Source organism: Euphorbia lathyris, chromosome 7 (genome assembly GCF_963576675.1).
Source record: "Euphorbia lathyris chromosome 7, ddEupLath1.1, whole genome shotgun sequence".
NCBI lineage: Eukaryota > Viridiplantae > Streptophyta > Magnoliopsida > Malpighiales > Euphorbiaceae > Euphorbia > Euphorbia lathyris.
In genome coordinates, this window is record NC_088916.1 from 13,838,758 (window position 1) to 13,862,019 (window position 23,262).

Below are 23,262 nucleotides of genomic sequence, written 5' to 3' on the forward strand. Positions count from 1 at the left end.
TCAATTACACTTCTAGATTCACCTTTAGAAGGCGCTGTTTCCTGTTTAGGAATAAAATCACAACCATAAACTATTTGTAAACATGTGTATTTTTTTTTATTCTGAGGCCGTCAACTTCAACTGTGGTTATAAGGCATTGAATGATATCTAGTCTTAAAAATATAAAGTTCAATAATCATATACCATTATAAAAAATAAAAAAAAAGGTTAAATTTGAGTGGCGATAGTGTACTGTACCCGACCTAATGCTTTCCCCACTTCAAAAAACGCGGGAACCCAATTGCACATTTTCCTTTGGTCAAATTTGCGGAAAATATAAATTAATTTCATGAAATTTGATTTTTGTTCCTTGTAACTTCTCTATCCTCAACCCTAAACAGACTTTCATACTTCCGGGTTGCAGAGGTGAAAAATTGGCAGAAGTACATTTTTCCATTGAATAGAGGGAAGGTAGATAGAGATATGGGTTTTTGAAAAGTCCTTTTTATTGTTGGACAGAGTGAGCAAGTGTAGAATCAGAGTAGCCGCTTAATCGGGGCGTCGGCGACCAGCGTCTTGTACATTCGTGCCCTCGTTTTTCTCTGCACCGTGAACGGCGTTCTCTGGTTCGACCATTCTTCATTTCTTCTAGATTTAACCTTGTCTTTGTTATTTCAGTATTGGGCCTGGTTTCACTAATTTTAATTTCATTTTATTTTTATTGCTGACAAATTTGGTCAAGGAACGCTTTTCCACTCTTTGCATTATTTGTCACTTAATTTCAGTTCAGTCATCTTAGTCTAGTATTACTGATTTTTTTGGCAGAGGAATGTGAAATGATGGTAGTGATCTTAGTCTATTCGGGTAGAAGTGAACAGTGAGTTCTTTTGGATTTCTAGAAATTCAATAAGTTTGTCTCCTTGAAAGCTTCAATTAGTTCTAATATGTTTATAGTGCTTAGTTAGTTTTGTCTTTGTCCTCAATGGGATTCCTAGTCTAAAGTTGAACCGACTTTCTTCCAACATGGTATGATTTTGTACAATGTGGTATATTTTTTGACCTTATTCCACCATGGCATTTCTCACCCTCCAACTAACTGTTATGGAAGGGCTGGAAGTGTCTACTTATAATTTGTTAGGGGCTTATTGTAACTAAATACATGATTAGGGGCTTGATAGCCAAAACCATTAAAATTCAAGGGCCTTAATTAAGTAGCCTTACTCCTAGTGCACCTTAAGAAGATTATGATTCCGTTTACATTAGTTTGATTCAAAATCTGGGAAAGAGAGGAAGAAAAAGGAAACATGAAAAAAAAACAAAATCAACAATGGGTGAATGAATGAAGCATAACCAAAAAGGAAAAGCAAATTGCCAAATAAAATATATCTATTCTGAATATTTTCATGTCTTATTTTTTAGCTTTTGCTCCCCTTTACAAATTCTTTATTGAGCGATTGTTGAGTTAATCTAGGTCTATGTTGCACGGAAACTCTTTTTCATTAGCATTTCCGCGTTTCGTGCCCGTTTCCGTTTCTTTTCCGTTTTCCATTACCGTTCCTAGCTTATTTTTCAGCTTTTGCTCCCCTTTACAAATTCTTTATTGAGCGATTGTTGAGTTAATCTAGGTCTATGTTGCACGAAAACTCTTCTTCATTAGCATTTCCGTGTTTCGTGTCCGTTTCCATTACCGTTTCTGTTTCTTTTCCGTTTCCATTATCTTATTAGCTAGCTTGTAATGGTATCAATAGGATCGATAAAATGTTTTTTTTTTTTTTTTTTTTTTTTTCCTACTTTACAGAAAGGGTCAATTTTGTTCATCAGGTAATTCTCTTGTATTACTATTGTTGAATTAATTTCAATTTGGATTGTAATCGAAGTAAATCATTTAATTGTCAGTTGTTTAGATGCTGGCCCATCTGTTATCTTACCTAATTAATTGTCCTATTTTAAACTGACTTAATAGTTAATAGGTTATACGCAATTTGCTATATTAGAATAAGGCTAGAAGTTTTTTTGGTCATTTTCAGTGCAAATGGGTAAGAATGATGTATTTTGATGTATGTAAAAGCTAAAAAGCTATGTTGCACGGAAACAGAAATGAGCATCGAAGTGGATACCGGGAAATGATATTTCTAAAATATAGCCTTCAAATGGAAACGGAAATTGAAATGGATAGGGAGAAAGACACGAAACTCATACAAGCTATTAAAGAGGAGTGTCCGTGAAACATAGCTAAAAAGTTATATTCGTAACATTTCCATTCTATCACCTGAGTAGTTGTGTTCTTTTCCCTTAAAACTCTACAATATCTTATGCTGCTGTAATAAACAAATTGCAACAGAGATGAACTTGCTAAATGTCCGCTAACCATATGCTGGATTGGATTAGTTTCCATTTTGCTTGGAGTTGAGAAAAAAAAAACATTATATGCTGGATTGTGGGCTAGTTTCCCCTTTTCCTGGAATTGAGAAAAAAATATTACATGGACTTGACTGTTTTTGATAGTTTGAAACCGATTACATTATATGATTATATCTAGATTTCAGTCATTATATAATCAACTTTCTTTCAGTTGTAAGTACTTAAGTTACTATATTTGTTGGCTTGATCAAGTGACTATGCATCCATAATTTAAAGGGTAATTAATTTATTAGTCCCTATATTTTGACAAAACACACTGTTTAGTCCTTGTATTTTCAAAAACACATGGTAAGGTCCCTAACCTTTTTCTCAGTGAACTGTTTAGTCATTCCGTCTGTTTGTTAGTTTTTTTTACCGGTTATGACTTCGAAAATGACTAAATTACCTTTTACTATTTACCTTCAAACTTTAGAAGAGGAAATCCAATTTAGAAGAAGAAGCTATTTGTATGGAGAACAAGAAAAAGAACAGACCCAATGCTTACGAATTTGAACGATTAAGAAGAAAATCAAGAAAAAGAACACTCAAAGTTGATTTCAGATGCATTAGAGTTTAAAGGAAAGGAAAATAAAGGAAAAGAAGAACGCAAATCCAAATTCACTAACAAAATCTTCATGAGAGTCTAACGGCAGGGACTAAACAGTTCACTGAGAAAAACGTTAGGGACTAAACAGTTCATCGAGAAAAAGGTTAGGGACTTTATCATGTGTTTTTGAAAATACAGGGACTAAACAGTGTGTTTTGTCAAAATATAGGGACTAATAAATTAATTACCCTAATTTAAAGCCACTGTTGTTTGAATATTTTAACTAGCAAGCCTGCCTGCATTAACGTTATTTTGATGATTATTTTTTGTTATTAACCATATATTGGGTGAATATGAATCTAGAAGATTCCTCTTCACTCAATTTAAATGATTCAGCTATGTACCTCTCATTTTTCTTATAGTTACTATCGTGGCCTATATTATGCTGCCATATTGGTGGATTATTATGCCACACATTTGGTCAACCTGATTCTCTTCATTATTTATGTGATTGCTGCTATTGGTCATTATGATGCAATGATCAACACCTGTTTTCTTTGCTCCATGATTTACTCTCTTGCTTGCTATTCTATAACATGTGAAATTTTATTGTGTTCATGATAAGATTTGTGAAATTTCTTCATTGGTTTTTATGAAGGTTGAAATGGCTTGGTGGGAAGGCATAAATGAAGCTCGTCTTCTCATTGCACCAAGTAAAGTCCCATTTTGCTCTTTTTTTTCTTTTCTTTTTCTGTTCATGAATTTCTCTTATCATGACATGAACCTAGTCTTTTGCATTGTGTAGATGCAACTGGAGATGATGTAGGCCGTTTATTATCACTCCAACATCCAAAATCAGGTAACAAAAACAAACATGATGGTTCTATTCTACTTTCATTTTTTTCAACAAAATTGCTGTTTATCATGGATTTATTAAGAGTTATCTGCTAGTCTAATCATTAATGTGCCACAAAACATGTTTTATTTATTTGTTAGGGAAGACGACTTGCTATCTCCTTGTAGATGGAGTGCTTCAAGAGCTTCACTATTTCAAGCAATCTTACACGTCATGGTTTATGGGGGACTATGTTTGTGAAGGTAGATATGCATTTTTGAAATGCTTATGCCATTAGTTTTATAAGTATGATCACTGCAAGTTCTACTGTTTCTTTGACCCACAAAGATTTTAAATTTGGTTGTGCTAGATGATTTTTTCCCTTGTTAGTTATTGGACAGCACAAAATTCCATCGTTCTGTTTGATTTATCTTACAATGCAAAGCAGTATATATTCTAATGTGTACAGCCTGATATTTGATATTTTGTCTAAACACAAATAATTTTTCAATGGATATTTTTGAAATACTATATGATGTTGCTTGTGCTACATATTGGACACTTAATTATTTAGATGAATTATCTTGGTAATTTTAATTCCTCCATTTGACTGAAATATTATGATAGAAGGCTAATTTTATATTGTGAGGCATAAAAAAAGCACCAATTATAAGCTGATTAGCCGGTTATCTGTGCTTATAAGTTATAATTGGTAGAAAGAAGAATAAAGGATAAACTAATTATTTTCAAAATTTTCGCGAAATAAAGGAGGCAGGCATATTTTAAGAAATGATAAACCATTTTGTAAATTTGTTGTATATTCTTCATTTCCATTCCATTGACTTCAACTAGCTTAATCATTAATCAGTTTCCTTTTCATATTGTATCTCTCGTTCCCCTTTTTCAGATGGGTGCCTATATTCTGCCACTCCAGTTGATCCTATCTTCATTTTGTTGCCTATTTTTGACGAAGCTAGAATGAAGGTGCACTTCTCATTTTTTGTGCTTATTTAACAATGTGGAATCCAGAACCTGGTTCTTGGACTATTTCATTTGTGGCATGTAATTGTCAGAAGACTTCCAATAACTTGGATCAATTTGTTTGAAGCGTAAAAGCAACTTTAAAATGCAAACTGAAGTAATATGTGGGTCTGGGAATCAGACTATACATATAGAGTTTGTAGTTGATGACATACTGCCACATATTATCATACTTTCTGTTTATAGAAAAACTTTTTATTCCTGAAATGCAGAAGGGGGATGATCCAGGGAAGTTCAGACAGTTAGATGAGATAATCTTTGTTGATGGCTATCCTGGATATCGTCATTTAATGAACATTGCGGAGAAGTGTATGCAAATGGTTTGTGAAATAAAAGGTTGTGGTTGTCAATCATATCTTTTGGTCAAGTGCATGCCATGGAGTAAAATAGTCTCAGCTATATTTTGTTATCGAGGTGTTCGTTTTCCTGAACTGTTATCTAGGTTGTGTTTGTTCTGATGAATAACTGAACCTGTATTAGTTTCTATTTATTAAGGATAGGGTTTTCAGTCAAGATTCTCGATTTCTAGCTGATCGCTTTCTTATTTTATGGCTAAAAGTAGAAAAATCTGAAGCTTGGTAACTGGGAATATTGAGAAGACAAGCATGTTATAGTTGTTAGATTCATTTATCATTTTTAGGAAAATTTAAGCAGTTAAATATATGTTCACAGACACTTGGCAAAGATCCATGTTTATAAGAAATAAAATCCAACATGATACAAAGCAATAGCTTAATATGGAAATGTATTTATATATTGTTTAATACCATTTTATGTTTGTAGTGTTTATTAATACCATCTTCTCCTCTCTCTGTGCAGAAATTGGCTCTTCAAAATTTTTCCGCCTCGATGATTCAAAAGTTCTAGCGTGGTTGTTATGCAAGGTTTGTTTATTCATTTGTATAAACTCGAAGCTTTTCTTATGTGGCAATCTTAGAGCAGCAAAACTTTCAGCTAGTTTGCTTGCAGAAAGGAAGAATTTGTTGCTTCATCAATTTCTTAAGAATACATTGATCTCACTTCTACTTATCATTATCCGACTACATTTTCGGCAAATATTGATGTACTTTACTTACTGTGATTTGATCTAAGAATTGATATCCTTTTCGTTTCTTCAAGGAAGATGTTTCTTACAGTCTTTAATGATAATACAGGTATCCCAATTAAAGCAGACTCTTCCCTCGTTGGACAATAACTACGCTGCTCAAGATGAGAAGGATACATGTTAGTAATTTCTTTTTTCTTTTCATCTTCTTTTTAATTAGATAATGAAATACATAGGAAACCATGGCAAATAGGATCCCACAAATCAACTTGAAGCTGATAAAAATAAATAAATAGAGTAGCGCGGATGGCTTGAACTTTTAAGCACATGAACTTCTTGCTATTGACTTCCTTGGAAAATATATCCAAAAAACGTGTCTTCCTGTGTGAATGCTGGATAGGCAGCAATTTAAACATAATTTGACCTGCAATATAGGTAGAATCTGCAATTTTTACCATTGCTTCCTTAAAAGTTAATTGAGTTTTACCCCATGGAATGGCCAGGTAAGTGACGCCTGCAATCCTTTACGACATCCTCATTCTGTAGGTGTAGCAGCCGGGTTTTCCTCATTAGGTGAGTGTTGGAGAATGCCCGACATAGGTTGGAAGGAATGAAGAAGTGGCTTTAAGTTGCTACGTTTGCTATTTAAAATGTCGTAGGCCATTTTATACCAAGCAACCCATCACAAAAAGACTTCATAGCAATCACTGCTCTGTTCTTTTATTGTTTATTGAAATGTCATTCATATATCCCTAGTATTCGCTTGTTCCAATGCCAAATCTGAGTGTATATTTTATGGCCATCATTAAAGTTCACTCTACTTACTACCTGCTTTCCTTGCGACAGAGAGTTATTATATGCATAGTTGATGTCAATGTACTGAGAATGTCCCGTTATTTTGATAGATTAATAATGCAGCTTTATATGCGCAACCGTTCATAGAGAACATATAAAGGAAATGCCACATTTTTCCACCTCAAATGCAAGAAAAGATCAGGAAAATCCTTGCTCATCACTAATTCACATGTATTACTTGTGCAGTAACCGATGCTGTGACAATATTAGGGGAATACTTGAAGGATGAGCCTTGGTTGAAGCTTTTGTGTAAACATTGGAAGTATTGCTTCAACTTTTCGACTCTTTTAGATGTGATTAGGAAGTAATGCATATTGAACTCCTCCGTAATTGTTTGATTTTAATATAAAAAATGGAATTCAATTGCAGATTAGATTTAACAGAAGCAACAAATAGAGTTCAAGATGCTGCAACTTTTCCAACTGCTGTTGAAAATAACCCACCTTCGTCCGGTATCATTCAGGTCAGTGTAGTAGCTTGTTGATTTCCATATTCTCTTTATATAGGTTAATTGCAAGTTAATTGCTATATCATTATTGTCTCTAAAAAGCATGTTTATAGAATGATCTTTGAAATCCGGGTAGTATTAGTATAGATCAGTTTGTAGATCATCTCATCTGATAGAAATCTTTCTGAATGTTGAGTTGGTTTTATGTTGTTAATCAGAGAAGTGAAGTTAAACCCAAGAGAAGTGGTAAAAAAGCTAAAGTGGAGACGGAATCTAAAAACATAAGAGAAATGTTCACCAGAGCTTCCAGAAGAAAATAACTGAAACTGAATGAAACTATTTGAAATACTGTCTACCGTGTGATGATTACTTCTGTTTTGCTACGAGTATTGGTTAAATGATCGAACTTTATGTCATGGAACCGTTTTAATCAACGGCTCAAGCTGATAGTTAAAGACCCAATCGTAGATCTGATACTTATATTAATCTCTGACACTTTACATTTGATTTGTTCCGTAGTCCTTTTACCCAAATTCTGCCAATAATAGTCATTGGGTAGACATTTAATTCAAATTTTTATACATGGATTAAAAAATAATAAAAGAACACATGTTACCGAACCTAACCCATTCAATTTCATTCCCTTACTTTTGATTTCTCACATCAACAAAATCTAGCAAGGTTGCACTAGGTATTGTTCACGTATCATTTTCGGTGATGGTTATTGTTAGGATTTGGATAAAAGAACTATAGGAGAAATTAAATGCAAAGCTGAATGATTTTGACGTTAAGAAATTAAGTTTGTTTTGGCATTAGTGTTCTATTATTTCTAATTCTTGAAGGACCACATGCGTAATTAACCCCCAAACCAAGCCAAAAATGCTAAAAATGTAGTTTGAGTTCGAGTGAGTTTGAGATTGAGCTGTATGAGTTGATTGAGTAAATTATTGAAGGGTGCATCAAGTCATGTGATTTGGCTCAAAACAAGCTCAGACCGAATGTACTTGTTCATATTAAAAGCTGATGTTTGACAAACTGCAGATTCGGGCAGGACAATTTATACGGATTCACGTTTTTTAAAAACGATCTACAATTATATCAAGTTATAATTTTAAATTATATTAAACTAATAAAATCATTATTTTTAAGAAAATTACACAGAAATTCATTTTTTAACAATTATTTATAACTATGTCAGGTCATAATTTTAGATTAGGTCAAACTAGTAAATTAGTACTTTTAATATATTTTAAGGATTAAAATTTATGAATTAAAAGTCTAGAATATATTTTCTAGGATTTATGATTTATGAATTGGAGTCTAAAATATTTAAACTATTGTATAAAATCATAATATATAGAGAATAATGACATATTAAGAATTAAGCTTGGTGATATGGCTTAGTTGTAATTTAATACTTAATTATGATATTCATGTATTTGATTCTTATTTTTAATCTATTTTAAAAATTAAAATTTATAAATTAAGAGTTATAATTTTATAGTTAATTCTAGAGACAGGCTGGACGGGTTTTTGAACATGTCTACAACGTACAAGCCAGGTTCACCATTGAGGTAGTTGCCTCAGAATCCAATATGGTAACAAATAACAGAAGAGAAAATTACAGAGAAATCATCTTTCATAAACTATTTACAACTATGTCAAATTATACTTTTGAATTATGTGAAACTAATAATTTTTTTTTAATCTATTTTAAGAACTAGAGTTTATAAATTAAAGGTGTAGAATATATTATTGAGAGTTTAGAATTTATGAATTGGAATTTAGAATTTTTAAATTGAGATGTAAAATCATGATATATAGAAAATAATGACATATTAAAAATTAAATTTGGTTATATGACTTAATTGTAATTTTATATTTAATAGTCATATAATTGACCCTTAAAAGAACCTCTGGCCCAATAGTAAAAAAATAATAAAAATAAAAATTGAGGGCTAACATGAAGGTTGTGGATCTTATAGAGAAAGACAATTATTTTTTTATCCAACACGTGTTTAACATGGAATAATATCAGTGGCGGATCCAGGATTTCAGAATCGGGGGGGGGCTAATTTTAGCCCTAAGGTTAAAAAAAAAAAATCTTGCATATGTTAAAAAGTAAAATCAAATTATACAAAATGTTAATTGTATTGATAAATAAATGCTAAAAGTACTTGTTACATATACTATATTACTGGAAAATGTACCTATTTTTTGACAACGGGCACGCTCTCGATAGATGGCAAATCTATTCTTCGAGATCCAGAATTTTGAAAATATTGTAAAATGGCTTCATCTTCAACACTGTTAAAAGAATTATTCTCAATGTAGCACAACAAGCAATTTGTGAGAAGTTCATCTCCCATCCGGTTGCGTAAATCCGTCTTAACAATATTAAGAGCTGAAAAACATCTTTCAACAGTAGCGGTTGAAACAGGCAAGACTAATGCCAACTCTATAAGTCGATAAACCAAACGAAAAAACTCATGATATCGCATCTCCACCATCTTTTTTGCAAGCTCGCCAATATCATGAAGACCAGAGAATGCTTTATTTGATCTCATATCACAAAAGTAAAGACCAAGTTGATGGTCAAACTCGGTTATATCAGAACTAGAAAAATCATCTGAATACAACCTAGCAAGATGAAGTAGTCTCTCCTGATGAAACTTAGCAAAAGAATCTGAAGGATCAAGATACGATATGCACAAAAGTAACTCAGAAGTTGATTCTGTAAAACGATTGTCCATTTCTAAAATGATAGCATCAACAGCCTAACATATGTACAATTAAAAATAATTTAGAATATAATCAAGATTAATGTCATCAAGAAAATATAATTATATTATTAGATAACATAAAGAAAATCAAGTACCTCTTTGAAGATATCAATACGATAACGGTGGAGATAAGTCTTTTGAAATCCATCAATATATTGTCTAACACGACATTGAATGAGATCTTCCATATTAGGCACAGGTATCTTTCGTGCTTGACAAAATTCAGTGGCTTCTTTTAACAACTTCGCCCAACCATCTTCCCTAAATTCCTGCAAGCCATTTTTCACCATTTGAATCATACGCATAGCACTAACTATGTCCTGATTCTTAACTTGTAAGAAGTGGGATAGTCCATTTGTAAGCCCCAATAGAAATCCCATCAACTTTCCAACCAACACAAATTCAAAATCCCACATTTTCTTAGCCAAACTATCAGCACTACCTCGACTTTGTTTATCAGTACCATCATTTGATACTGTTGAAAGCACTTCTATCACCGAATCCCACATGTCAAAAAGACGATTTATCGTTCTGTAGTGAGAACCCCAACGTGTATCACCTGCGCGTGTTAAATTTATTTCTTGATTCTTGCCCTTTCCTGTAGAAATTTCATTGTTTTCTATTCGTTGTACTACTTTCTCATGATGCAATTGTAGAAGAGCATCCTTTCTTTTACATGAAACACCAACAATATTCACAATGATAGGAACATAATCAAAAAAGTCACTCACTGCTCGACAATCCCTTGCAGCAGCAACAACAACTAATTGAAGTTGGTGAGCATAACAGTGAATATAATGTGCATGCTTGTTTTCATTTAAAATGAGTGCTTTTAATCCATGAAACTGACTAGACATATTAGAAGCCCCATCATACCCTTGACCTCTAACCCTCGTAATTGATAATCTATTCACAGCAAAGAATGCATCAAACGCTTTTTTCAAACATTGAGCAGATGTCTCGCGAACATGCACTAATCCAAGAAACCGTTCAGTCTTCTCCATGATCATTTACAAATCTCAAAACCACGGCCATCTGCTCCTTAACTGAGCAATCTCGGGCCTCATCAATCAAAACAGTAAAGAATTTATCCCCAATCTCATTGAGAATAACTTTTTTAGTCTCTAAAGCACAAGCTTCTATAATTTCCGTTTGAATCGTATGACACGTCAATTGATTGTTACCTGGAGCATTTAATTTCATTACCTTCCTTACACCTTCATCTCGCATACAGTACCATTTGACTAGTAAAAGAAAATTGCCCGGTCGTGTTGACGATTCCGACTCATCATGTCCCCGAAATGCCACACCTGCCTCCAAAAGATATCGAATAACATGTACAACTGCAGTTAACCTAATGCGATATTCAGCCTCCCGTACTGAACATTTTGCTACTATCATATGATCCACATTCCCTCTTTGATTTTTGTATTGATCAATCTTATTTTTAGCATAATGGTGTGAACTAAAAGCACCTCCTTCATGCAAAACAAAGCATGCTAAAGCTTTTTTCCAATTTTTAAAACCAATTTGTGTAAAAGCACTATCCCCAAATTTGTTACCACTTGCAAACAAATAACAATGTAAACAAAATGCAGCATCTTTAGATACACTATATTCTAACCAAGGAAACTTCTCAAACCATTTGTATTGAAACTTCCTTCTATTACCTTTACCAACATCAGACATCGGGAAGTTGTGTCCACTAGGTTGAGAAGGGCCTTTAGCCAAGTATCGTCTCCTCATTGAATCTCTCATATTAACAGGATATGAATCAATTGGTATGCGTTTTCCCGGATCACCAATAAGTTCATCTGATATTTCTGGTTCAACACGAACTCTTTTATCACTTTGCTCAACCGGATTACTACCCGAGGATGATTCATTTGGATTTCTCTTTAATCTGATAACAAATTTGTCCATCTTTTTGTAGTTCTACATTAAACAAAAAAAAAATATATGGCATAAATCAAAATCACTAAATTAAATCTTCAAATGAAAATCACTAAATTAAAGAATCTAAATTAATCCTACAAATTAAAAACACTAAATCAATAATCCAAAATCAAAACCCCTAAATTAAAGTAAAATAACCTAAATTGAAAACCTAAAATCAAAACCCCTAAGTTAATTAATGAAGAAAGAACCTAAATTAATTCCATAAACTAAAAACCCTAAACTAAAATTCCTAAATCAAAACTCTTAAATTAATATAAAGTAATCTTAAGTAACAAGTTTACATCACTAAATTAATTCAACACATTATAAATTAAAAGCCCTAAATTAAAAACCCTAAATTAAAAACTCTAAATTAAAATAAATCTAATTTTATGGAAGAAATTACATACCTATGATCAATGGCGGATGATGGAGAGGCTGGCCGGAGTAATTAGAAGAAGGAAATGGAGGGAAATCAAAAGAAATGGGTTAAATATGATATTTGGGGGGAGGAGAGGGGAGGGGAGGAGAGGGATGAGAACAGCAGCTTTTGCTGTTGTTCGAAATGCAAAGTGGGTTTATAGAACCCACTTTGCGATCAGGGATTGGGGATTTCCCAATCCCTGCTTAATTTTTTTTTAATTGGCCCCGCACAAAACGACGTCGTTTTGGGTTGGGGCCAATTTAAAAAAAAATTAAACAGCCCAGCCCGCTTGGGCTGGGCTGTATCTTCTCAAACATCTCCTTCTCTACAGAGAAGGAGATGTTTGTTCGCCCTAAAGGGCGGCCGGCTGAAGAACTGGGGGTGCTAATTTTTAGCACCCCTAAAATACTCCATGGCAGCGCCGGCGCCGTGGGGGCTGGACCCTCCCCAGGCGCCGGGCTGCCTCCGCCTCTGAATATCATGTCTTTGATTTGTTACTACTATAAGACGTTTTTAAAATTAAAATTGTTATTTTTTTTTGAAAGAATAAGCAATATTAAATTAAATCAGAGGATAACACATCGATAAGGAATAGTGACGGAGAGGCCCACTCACCGTAGTCAGTCCTAGAACTCACAGATTTTGCAAGCAAATGTACTGCAGAGTTCGCTGATCTTTTAATAAATGAGATTGAAATGGAATTCAATTCTCTTAAAATAACACAACATTCTCTAACAACATCTGATAGGTAAGAAACATTAAAGTCTTGTTGTTGTATGGCGCGGACCACATTTAAACAGTCTGATTGAAGCTCCAAGTGAGAGTATCCGAGGGATTTGATCCAACTAAGAGCCTCACGAATGACGATTGCTTCGGCCATTGTTGTGTCAATCATATCAGCTATCCCAGCTTTTCGAGCATGAATACAGTTACCAGTATAATCGCGGATCAATATCCCATACGAACAAAAACCTGCTTCATGTTGAGTACTTGCGTCGACATTGCAAATAAGGTCACCTTGCTGCGGTTTGCGCCATTTATCCTAAGCTGAAACTGGGACTGGAGCGGTTGCACCTGGATTTAGCCGTGACGACCTCCAAAGGTGGAACTCGACCTTGCGTTGAGTAGAACAGACCCCGACAGGCTAAATTTTGGTCCCAAATGACTTGATTTCGGTACCGCCACAGATGCCATAGGATGACAACAATAGTATCAATTACTGGGAATCCAGTTTCAAGTAACTGAGCAAACCAGTTGAAGAAGTCATAAACCTGCTCCATGCGATTATCCGAAAAAAATATTCCCCAAACATGCTGTGCAAAAAAACATGTTAGAAATATGTGACTTTCATCTTCGCCTGTATCTTTGCACACAGGGCATCGATTTGGGAGGGAGCTATGGCGGAGGGCTAGATTGGCCATTGATGGGAGACATTTAAATAGAGCTCTCCAAAGAAAGTTCTTTATTTTGGGTGCAACCTGTAACTTCAACAATAACGACCAATTAACCAAACACAGAGGTAGGGGCCCAGTATCAGAGGAGTTGCCTGCCAATAGATAACTGCTTTTTACCGAATACAACCCATTAAGATTGTGCTGCCATAACCAAGAGTCATTAGACCCCAACCTACGACGAGGGATTGCGAGGATCAATCGTTCATCCCGGGCGTTGAAAATCTGATGTACCTTGTCTCTGCGCCAATTACCATGATGGTCTAGTAGTTTAGTAACATACTCCACGCTGTGTTCATCGGAAGGTAAGTTGGTAGGGAATGGATTGACTGGATCTGGAAGCTATGGACTTTCCCAAATTTCAATAGATGAGCCCGAACCAATTTTGCAACGGAGACCGGGGATAAGCAGCTCGCGGCCTGCTAGGATGCTACGCCACGTGAAGGATGGGTTGTGGCCTAAATTTTCATGGAGAAAATCACTGTTTGGAAAATATCGAGCCTTTAGTAGTCGGGATACAAGTGACGTTGGCTCCTGCAAAATCCTCCAGCCCTGTTTAGCTAGTAATGCAAGGTTAAAGAGATGTAAATTGCGGAAACCCATGCCCCCCTTGGCTTTAGGCAAACACATTTTCTCCCAGCTTTTCCAATGAATACCAGAAGAAGAACTTCCTGAAGACTTCCACCAGAACATGTTAAGGAGATTGTTTACATCATCACAGAATTCCTTGGGCAAGAGAAACAGACTCATCAAGTACGTGGGTATGGACTGTAAGACCGATTTGATGAGCACCTCTTTACCAGCACGGGATAAAAATTTCTCTTTCCAATTATTGATCCGATTCCACAGTCTGTCTTTTACTGAGCCAAACACACATTTTATTCCTCCCCACATCGATAGGTGCCCCAAGATAATTATCCAGTGCCGTGACCTCAGAAACCTAAAGTACCTCACATACTGATGCACAGTCTGGTTAAGTGGAGTTAGAGCTGAAAAATAAGGATGATTTCTAGAAATTAACACACTGACCAGATGCTTTACTGTAATTAGAAAGGCACTCTTGAATGCACTCAGCTTCACCCCTACTGGTTCTGAAGAATAATAAGCTGTCATCCGCAAAAAATAGGTAAGAGACTTTGGGGGCATACCTTGCTACTTGACAACCATGGAGGCAGCCTTGTCTTTCCTTGGAAGATAGCATTGCCGATAATCCTTCAGCGTATATTAAAAAAAGAAACGGCGATAGCGGGTCACCTTGTCTTAGACCACGTTGGGGGATAATAAGACTGAACTCCTTACCATCATGTGTAATTTTGTATGAGACTATAGAGACACAGAGCATTATCCATTGAACCCAGTTAGATGAGAAACCCATTTTTTGGAGCATATGTTCCAGGAAACCCCATTCAATCCGGTCATAAGCCTTGCTCATGTCGAGTTTTAAAGCCGCTGTACCCCTGGTACCCTGTCTCAACCCCTTCAGCTTGTGGATGATCTCATAGGCAACAATAATGTTATCAGATATTAACCGACCTGAGAGGAAAGCACTCTGGCTGGATGAGATAATTTCAGGAAGTACATGTTTTAGCCGATTTGCCAACATCTTAGTAAGAATCTTTACCAGAACGTTGCATAATGCAATGGGCTTGAGGTCAGTTACAACTTCAACATTCTGTTTCTTTCGAATGAGTACAATTAATGTTTCATTGAGGTTGCAGGGGAGCTGCTTCGTATTAAGGATAGAAAGGCACGTGTTACTGACATCCATGCCCACGATGCTCCAGAATCGATGGTAGAATGCCGGGTTAAGCCCGTCTGGTCCAGGGCTCTTGTCCGGGTGCATGGCGAAGCAGGCCTGCTGCACATCGACTGACGTGAAGGGCTGCTCAAAGAAGGCTGCATTGGACTCAGATAATTTTGATCGAACACATTCTAGGACTGTAGAGTCATCGATGCTAGAGCTTGAGAAGATGTTGTTGAAATAGCTTGTGATCAGCTCTTCAAGGCCGTCACCCCACTTGCCTCTGTTCCCTTCCTCGTCTCTTAATTCATTAAAATTATTATGGCGCTTTCGTTCCGTAGCATAGGAGTGAAAGTATTTTGAATTAGAATCGCAATCTCGGAGCTAAAAGAGCTTGGCCCTCTGTTTCCAAAAATCCTCCTGTTGTTTGAGGGTTTTAGAGTATGCCAGTGAAGCACTTTGGAACTGAGAAACCCATAATCATCTCTTCTACCTTTGAATCTGTTTGAATGATATCACAACCCATCCAGGACTTTTCTGAAATTCGAATCGAGATTCACTCCCCAGGCCTGCAAAGCTTCTCCACATTCAGAATTTTTTCTCCTATCGATCCATCACCGAGAGACGACCAAGCTTGCGAGACGATGATAACACATTGTTCCTCCAGTAGCAACAAATTCTCAAATCTAAAATGCTTCACCCGTGCTGTGCGAATCCAGACTTGTAATTCCAGAAGTAGCACGGAGTGATCTGAGGCGATAGTAGCTAGGTTCTGCAATTTTGTCGTGGCGAATTGGTCATTCCAGCGGGAGTTGACCAGAGCTCTATCCAATTTCTCTTCTAGCCACATGTCTGTCCCTCTTCCCACTTCCTAAGTAAATTGATGTCCAATCATCGGGACATCACAATCTTCAATTACATTCTTAAAACCGTCCAATAACCATGCAGGTTGTTGACGCCCGCCTCGTTTCTCATTTGTGTGAAGTATGTCATTAAAATCACCGATACAACACCAAGCCATGTATTCTTGTTCCTTGAGGGATCGCAACAATTCCCAAGAAGCACGCCTTCTATGTCTCTCCGAAAAACCATAGAAACCTGTTATCCGGAATGGAGATATGTGAGGAATGGAGACAACGACATTAATGAAGTCTAGTGAAGATGATAGGATATCCACTGTATCCACTGTAACGTGATCCTTCCATAGTAACGCAAGGCCACCTCCATGACCTACACTATCAACAACAAATCTCTGCTTAAATCCCAACTTCCTGCTAACCTCCCTGATCTTATTGTCTTTAATCATCGTTTCCATTAAGAACAAAACCATGGGCTTGTGGACCCGGGTCAGATCTATGAGAACGTTAACTGTGCATGAGTTTCCCAACCCATGATAGTTCCAGCTAAGAATACTCATTGGTCCTGGCGGGCCTGGACACCAGGACCCGCCGTAAATTCGTTTTTTGAAAAATCTGAACCGTCTACTTCCATCTCCTTTTCCTCTCTTCTTGGGCGTTTTGGGTCGTGGATAATGTTGGTCCCTGGTAATTAGTTCCAAGGGGGGGTTAGGAACTAATATAACCTTTTCGCGTTTTAATTAAGCTGATTGGAAGGTATTTTGAGAGTTTATTAACTCAGCTTATGGTCAGCTTGGTGAGATATGTTTGAAGACAGCTTTAGTCAGATGTTGACTAAAGTTGTTTTCTTGTGAGTTGAGAATTGACACTCTTGGAGGTCAGCTTCTAACTCAGCACCACTTACTTACTCAAGATCAGCTTAGGCAATTTATATGCTGAGTAAATAAAGTAAACAACACATGTAATTATAAGAGAGAGTTTAGAGATTACTCAGTATCACTTATCCTGGTTCGGCCTCTCTGCCTACGTCCAGTCCCCAGAGTCCTCCGGGATTTTTGAATCCAATACTGAGCTCTTTAAAGGTAGAGCACAAACCGATTACAAGGCAGTTGAATATGCAAGAGTACCTTCCTCTATTCGTCTACTCAACTCCTACTAGGTGCTACAACCCAGCACCTAGATTTCTCTACCATTGAAATGCTTACAGCCAAGCACTCAGCTTAACACTCTCAATATTCCTATTGATCACAGACTTGTTCTTTTTGAACTAAAGAACACTTTAGATGATTACAAATCAATCTAGCATTTACACATAGAATAGAAAAGTTGGTGTAAGATCCTTTTTGTATTTGAGTGCTTTTGAAACTTTCTCTCTTGTATTTTTCTTTCGATGCTTCAGTAATGATCCAAGTTCATCGATTGTCCTTTTATAGAAGGAAATCTGTAGATTTGATCGTTTTGAAATGTCTTAGCCGTTAACACCAAAACAGCTCTTTTGGGGAACAATTTCTGGATAGCTTCAGACTGCACCGCCATTCCCTTTCTCTGTTTTCTTCAGGCGTCAGGTTTGTCTTCTAGCGTCTGGTTTGTCTTTTTGTACCAGTTGTCTGTTTCCAATAATCCAACGTCCCATGACTCTTGGAATTAGTCTTTTAGGTGTCTTCGAGGTTCCAATTATTGGTGCAGAAGATTGGCAGACTTTGTCCTTTAGTGAACGGATCCTTTATGCTGTCCTGACCGTCACTCAGCTTCGTTTGTTCTCTTTGAGTTATTCAACGTTCATGCTGAGTTCCTTCTAGGTCAGCTCCGTTTTGTTTAACCGCTCTTGAAGAAATCTTCAACTTTAGTCAGCTTTGCTTCTGAATTTTACTCCACTCAGCTTCTAGTCTGTCATGCTGAGTTCCGTTCTACTCAGCTTTGCTTGTACTGTCTTTTGTCCTGTCTTTACTTTATATATTTTTGCACTCAATATTTAACAAACATATTAGTACAATTAAATCAAAGCATCTAAATTTAATTGCCTCTTAATCATGGATGATTTTGTCAAATCAAAATCTTGTGGAAGGGTGTTTCAACAAACTCCCCCATTTTGATGTTGGCAAAATACATAATTACGGAACTCAGCTATAAGTTGCCCCATGATTGATATTTTTGAGATGACTCCCCCGTAAGGGTTTCACACATTTTGTCTTTATTCTTAACATTCCAAGATCTAATTTGATTTAGACTTAAGACATTTGTGTATACTGACTCAGTTTTAGTTTTGAGCTTGTTTGGATTTAAGTCAGTTTTGGAAGTATGCTGTCTCTCAGTTTATTTTTAATGTGTTTTGGTGTTAATGCATACTGAGTGTTTTTAACTTCTTGATTTGTTTGTTCAAATTTTATTAGTCAAGTCAGGAAGGAAACTAATACTTGTTATATTGATCTAAACAACAAGAAGGCATATTGAACGAAACAAAAGAAAACACGTTGACCTAAACAACATTTAAAGACAGGATAATGGGATAAGGTTTTAGACATGACTAAGCAAGTTCTACTTCTTCTTTTTCTGAGCTGAGTGATCAGCGTGAGCAATTCCTTTTCCTTTCTCTTTCTCTTTGCTTCCAGAAGCATAACCTGCAGGCTGAGGCTGAGTTTCTCCTTGAGTTCCTCCTTGACTCGTCTCCCCCATTTTGCCATCATTGGGTTTGTAGAGGAAGGTTTCATTCCGTGCTGCGGAGGAGAGATAATGAGAGTAGCGCTGGAGCCTTTTGGTGCTTTCTCCCAAGCCATCAATTACTGGCACACTATCGTCCTGGATATGCCGAGGAACCCGAAGAGAGCTACTAATCATGCTGAGGAGGCATTCATGAGATTTGCTCAGGCAGGTGAGTGAGCCTGTGATCTGTCCAAAAGCTTGATGGAACAGTTTCAGCAGAGCAGAATCATAAAACATGCGCTGGCCATTGTTGATGCGCATTGCCTTCATGATGGCTTATGAAAAGCTCATGAGATCAGTATTGGAGATGGGATCAACATCCATCTGGGCTCTGTCGATGTTGAGTAGTCTGACTGCTTCACTTAATTGGTCAATAGTACACTGAGAAGAGGAGGATACTAAATCACGTGTACTGGTAAGCTCAGTATGAAGCTGGGTGAAACATTTTTGAAGTTTGGCAGAGGTGGCAAATGCAGCATTGCCGGGTGGACTTAATTTGGTCAGCTCAGCATTCAATTTGGTAAAACAGTCTTGCAATTCAGCAGACGTAACAGACTCAGGATTGGCAGTTGCTCTAGAGGTGGTCAGTTCCGCTGCTAGCTTAACAAAGTAGCTTTGAAGCTCAGTGGAAGTGACATACCCTGGATTGACTTCTGACAGTTGGTGAATTTTGCCTTCAAGCAAATTCATATGGGTGGCCATTGTAAGCACTAGTTCAGTCAGTTTTGCTATTTGCTCTTGATTTGGTTGCTGAGTTTGAACCGTAGTGATAACGCTAACCAGATCCTTTAGTCCTCGAAGTTCATTCAAAAGCTGAGTAATACCTGACAGGTGGGAGGACTCAGCTTGAGTAGATTGGTGACCATCAGCTTGAGTAGTATGGAAATCTTGAAGCAAGGACTGAGCAGAAGCAATGACATGTCGGCCAGACTCAGTAGCATTCAAGTATGCAAACTTAGCAGTATTACTCTCAGAGGCTGGTACAGAGTTTGATAATGGTGGAGGAGTTGGTTCTCTGCCAGATTGAGTACCTTGATTGGTACCTGGACTTTGATTGATTGGATGAGCTGAATTGTCAACATGTTGTGTTGGGGGTGGAACTTGATTAGATAAGTTAATCTGCTCAGCTTGAAGTGGTGAAGTGGAGACAAGAAGTGTGTTACTTTGAGCAGCTTGAATTGGATCTGCAGGGTTTTTGGCTTGTTCCTCATCCTGAGTAACAGAGGCTTGTTTTTCCACTGGATTTTCTGGTGGTGACTCAGTTTCATTAGAGAAGTACTGGAACTGGATTGTAGAGGGGTCAGTTTCAGGCTCATCAATGGGAAAATCGTCCATGAGATCAATTTGCTTTTGCGCTTTCTTTTTGAGTCTTCGCGGTGTCTCAGCTCTTGGCGGTGAATGGTCAGTTCGAATACCTTCACTGGACTCAGTAGCAACTGTCTCCTCTTCTACAGGTTGCTCAAAAGGACCCTCAATAGCATTACTTTCTTTCTTTCTCTGCTCAACATCATCCTGAGATTCTTCAACATTGGGACATTCTTCCTGCTCAGTATTAACTTCTTGGTGTTCAACATGTTGCTCAGTCTCTTCCACAGCTTCCTTTTCTTGGTCAGTTCCATGACCTTCAGGTTGAGTAGAGGCTAGTGGGACAGCTTCCACTATCTTTAAGGAGTTACCCTTTTTCCTTTTCTTTAAAGGAGATTCTGGAGTTTCTTCGTCCTCATCCTCAGGCTCTTCTTGCCTCTTTCTTTTCTCAGCTTGTTCCTTAGCATTGTCAGCTTTAGCTTTTTCCCTTGATGAAAGCCTTACTTTCTTTGGGACAGCATGAATGTCTTTGGAGCAGGTTTCTACAGCCTTTCGCGTCTTCCTTCTCTCAGGCTGAGCTGTCTCAGGTGACTCAGCATGAGCCTCAACATCTTTTGCAGGCTCAGCTTCAAGCTCAGTTTCTGGTTGCTCAGCTTCTTCATCTTCTTCAGCATCTCCAGCTCCTTCATATCCCTTCAAGGGTTGATTGTATAACAGTCCATCCAGTAGAACTGCAGTGATTTCACTTCCCAACGTACTTATTTCATTCACCGTCTCAATTTGCTTGTCCTGTATAATTTTTGTAATGAGAGAGCCCAAGCGGAGTTTCTTACCACTTCGTTGAAACGCTCCAACTAGAAAGACGGGAAGATTGAAAGGAGTGTAGGTCAACATGTGCCAGATGAAGCACTGTTCGAAGTTTGATGCGGATGAAGCTGAGCTGAGTTTGGGGAAGATAAAGTTGGTCAGCATGAAATGGACCATCTTCTGTTCTTTACCCATACAGGTGCTGGGTATTTCACCCTTATGATCTTTGGGTTTACAGAACCCCTTTAGCTTCTCAGTTGTGGCTTTTGGTATTTTCTCCTTTGTCGTTCTAAATTGAATTCCTTCGTCTGGTAAATCTAGCAATGTGGCTAGATAGGCAGGGGTTACGACGATTTTCTGACCTTTAACAGTGGTCTCCAAATAGTCACAGTCATCTGCATCAACACGTAGATTCGAGTAGAATTCCCGTACTAACCTGGGATAGGTTGTTCCTGAAAGAGAGAAGAGACCTTTCCACTGGTTCTTCTCGATCCATTCAAAGAATGGTTTCTCAGATGAGACAAAACTTGGAGAAAACCATCGGCATTTTAAAACCTCCAGATTGTTGACCTTTGAGTGTACCTTGATCATTTTCCTTTCTATTTTCGTCGAAGGACCCGCGTGGTCAGTGGGTTTGTCTGTGGTTTGAGTTTTAGGGGTTTTGTTTTTACCGGAAGCCATTTTTGAAGGTTTTGAAGTTCTTAGAGAGAAAGAAGTTTGATTTCGGGAGATTACAGTCGTAAGGAATGAAAAGTGGGGATTCTTCCACTTTTTATATAAATTTACGACGGCCCTTAATTTTTAACTAGCCGTTTTTACCTAGGGACATTCAACCGACAAAAATTCTGTCAATTATGACATCTTCGGCGCATGGGATTTGCCATTAATGTGCGTCTTCCCAAGGTGCCAGAGGTTACACGTGTAGGTTCACTTTTTGCGAGTGGGTTTTTACTAGGTTTTGCTAGAATTCGAAGCATCCACGATATTGAGTGCCGAACTTTTGTGAAGATAATTTCTCTATCTCTAATTAACTCAACATACGTTACTCACTCAGCATGTGTATTTACTCAGCATAGAGTGATTACTCAATATGTTTTTCTACTCAGCATAGGATGTTTACTCAGCTTTTATGCCTACTCAGTATCATCACTCAATATATATGTCAATTCAGCATAGGGTGGCTTTTTCATTTTCAAGCTTAGTAAGGAGTAGATATTTTACTCAACATGGCATTTGCACAATTATTCAAAGTTCCACTCATATGACAATTATTCAATACATATTTAGTTAGGGTGGATTTGACATACCAATTGCTTCCCTCAGTGTGTTGAATTGTTCTCGTGCCAAGGGCTTTGTGAAGATATCTGCAAGCTGATCATTTGTTGGCACATAGGTCAGCTTGATCTCATCTTTTAGTACATGATCTCTGATGAAGTGATGCCTTATGCTAACATGCTTCATCCTGCTGTGTTGGACTAGATTCTTAGATAGATCAATGGCACTTTTGTTGTCGCATTTGATCTCTATTGTCTTTGTTTTGACTCCATAATCCTCAAGCTGTTGCTTTATCCATAGGACTTGTGCAACACAGCTTCCAGCAGCCACGTACTCAGCTTCAGTTGTAGACAGAGCTACGGATGATTGCTTCTTGCTGAACCAAGATACTAGGTAGCTACCAAGGAAATGACATCCTCCTGAAGTACTCTTCCGTTCTAGCTTATCTCGTCCATAGTCAGCATCAGTATATCCAATGAGTGTGAAGTCATTTGAGGTTGGATACCATAGACCTGCATCAACTGAGCTTTGCAAGTATCTAAAAATTCTTTTTACAGCAGTTAGATGAGATTCCCCGGGGTCAGCTTGATATCTAGCACAATAGCATACTGAGTATTGAATATCCAGTCTACTAGCAGTGAGATAGAGTAAAGAACCTATCATACCTCGATAGAGCTTACTATCAACTGACTTACTCTTCTCATCCTTGCATAGGACATTATCAGTACCCATGGGGGTTGATATTGGTTTGCAATCTACCCTGCTGAATTTCTTTAACATTTCCTTGGTGTACTTAGACTGACTTATAAAGATGCCATTCTTGCCTTGCTT

The 23,262-nt window shown here is 37.2% G+C and overlaps 1 protein-coding gene across 5 annotated transcripts; it reads left to right on the forward strand.

Moving 5' to 3' along the window:
• The first annotated feature begins 235 nt into the window (after positions 1–235).
• LOC136234988 (uncharacterized) lies at positions 236–7,758 on the forward strand. 5 transcript variants are annotated; one of them, XM_066024494.1, is made up of 13 exons: positions 244–405; positions 499–605; positions 1,778–1,800; positions 3,585–3,639; positions 3,732–3,785; positions 3,923–4,024; positions 4,669–4,745; positions 5,015–5,138; positions 5,622–5,686; positions 5,957–6,026; positions 6,889–6,964; positions 7,072–7,165; positions 7,369–7,758. In XM_066024494.1, exons 4-13 carry the CDS (start codon positions 3,591–3,593, stop codon positions 7,468–7,470), a joined length of 813 nt encoding a protein of 270 aa, XP_065880566.1. In that variant the 5' UTR covers positions 244–405; positions 499–605; positions 1,778–1,800; positions 3,585–3,590; the 3' UTR covers positions 7,471–7,758. The 5 variants fall into 5 exon arrangements, with proteins under 5 accessions (XP_065880567.1, XP_065880565.1, XP_065880566.1 ...); XM_066024493.1 differs by having other exon boundaries at positions 243–605; XM_066024492.1 differs by lacking the exon at positions 1,778–1,800 and having other exon boundaries at positions 245–405; positions 7,369–7,757.
• Positions 7,759–23,262: the final 15,504 nt, after the last annotated feature.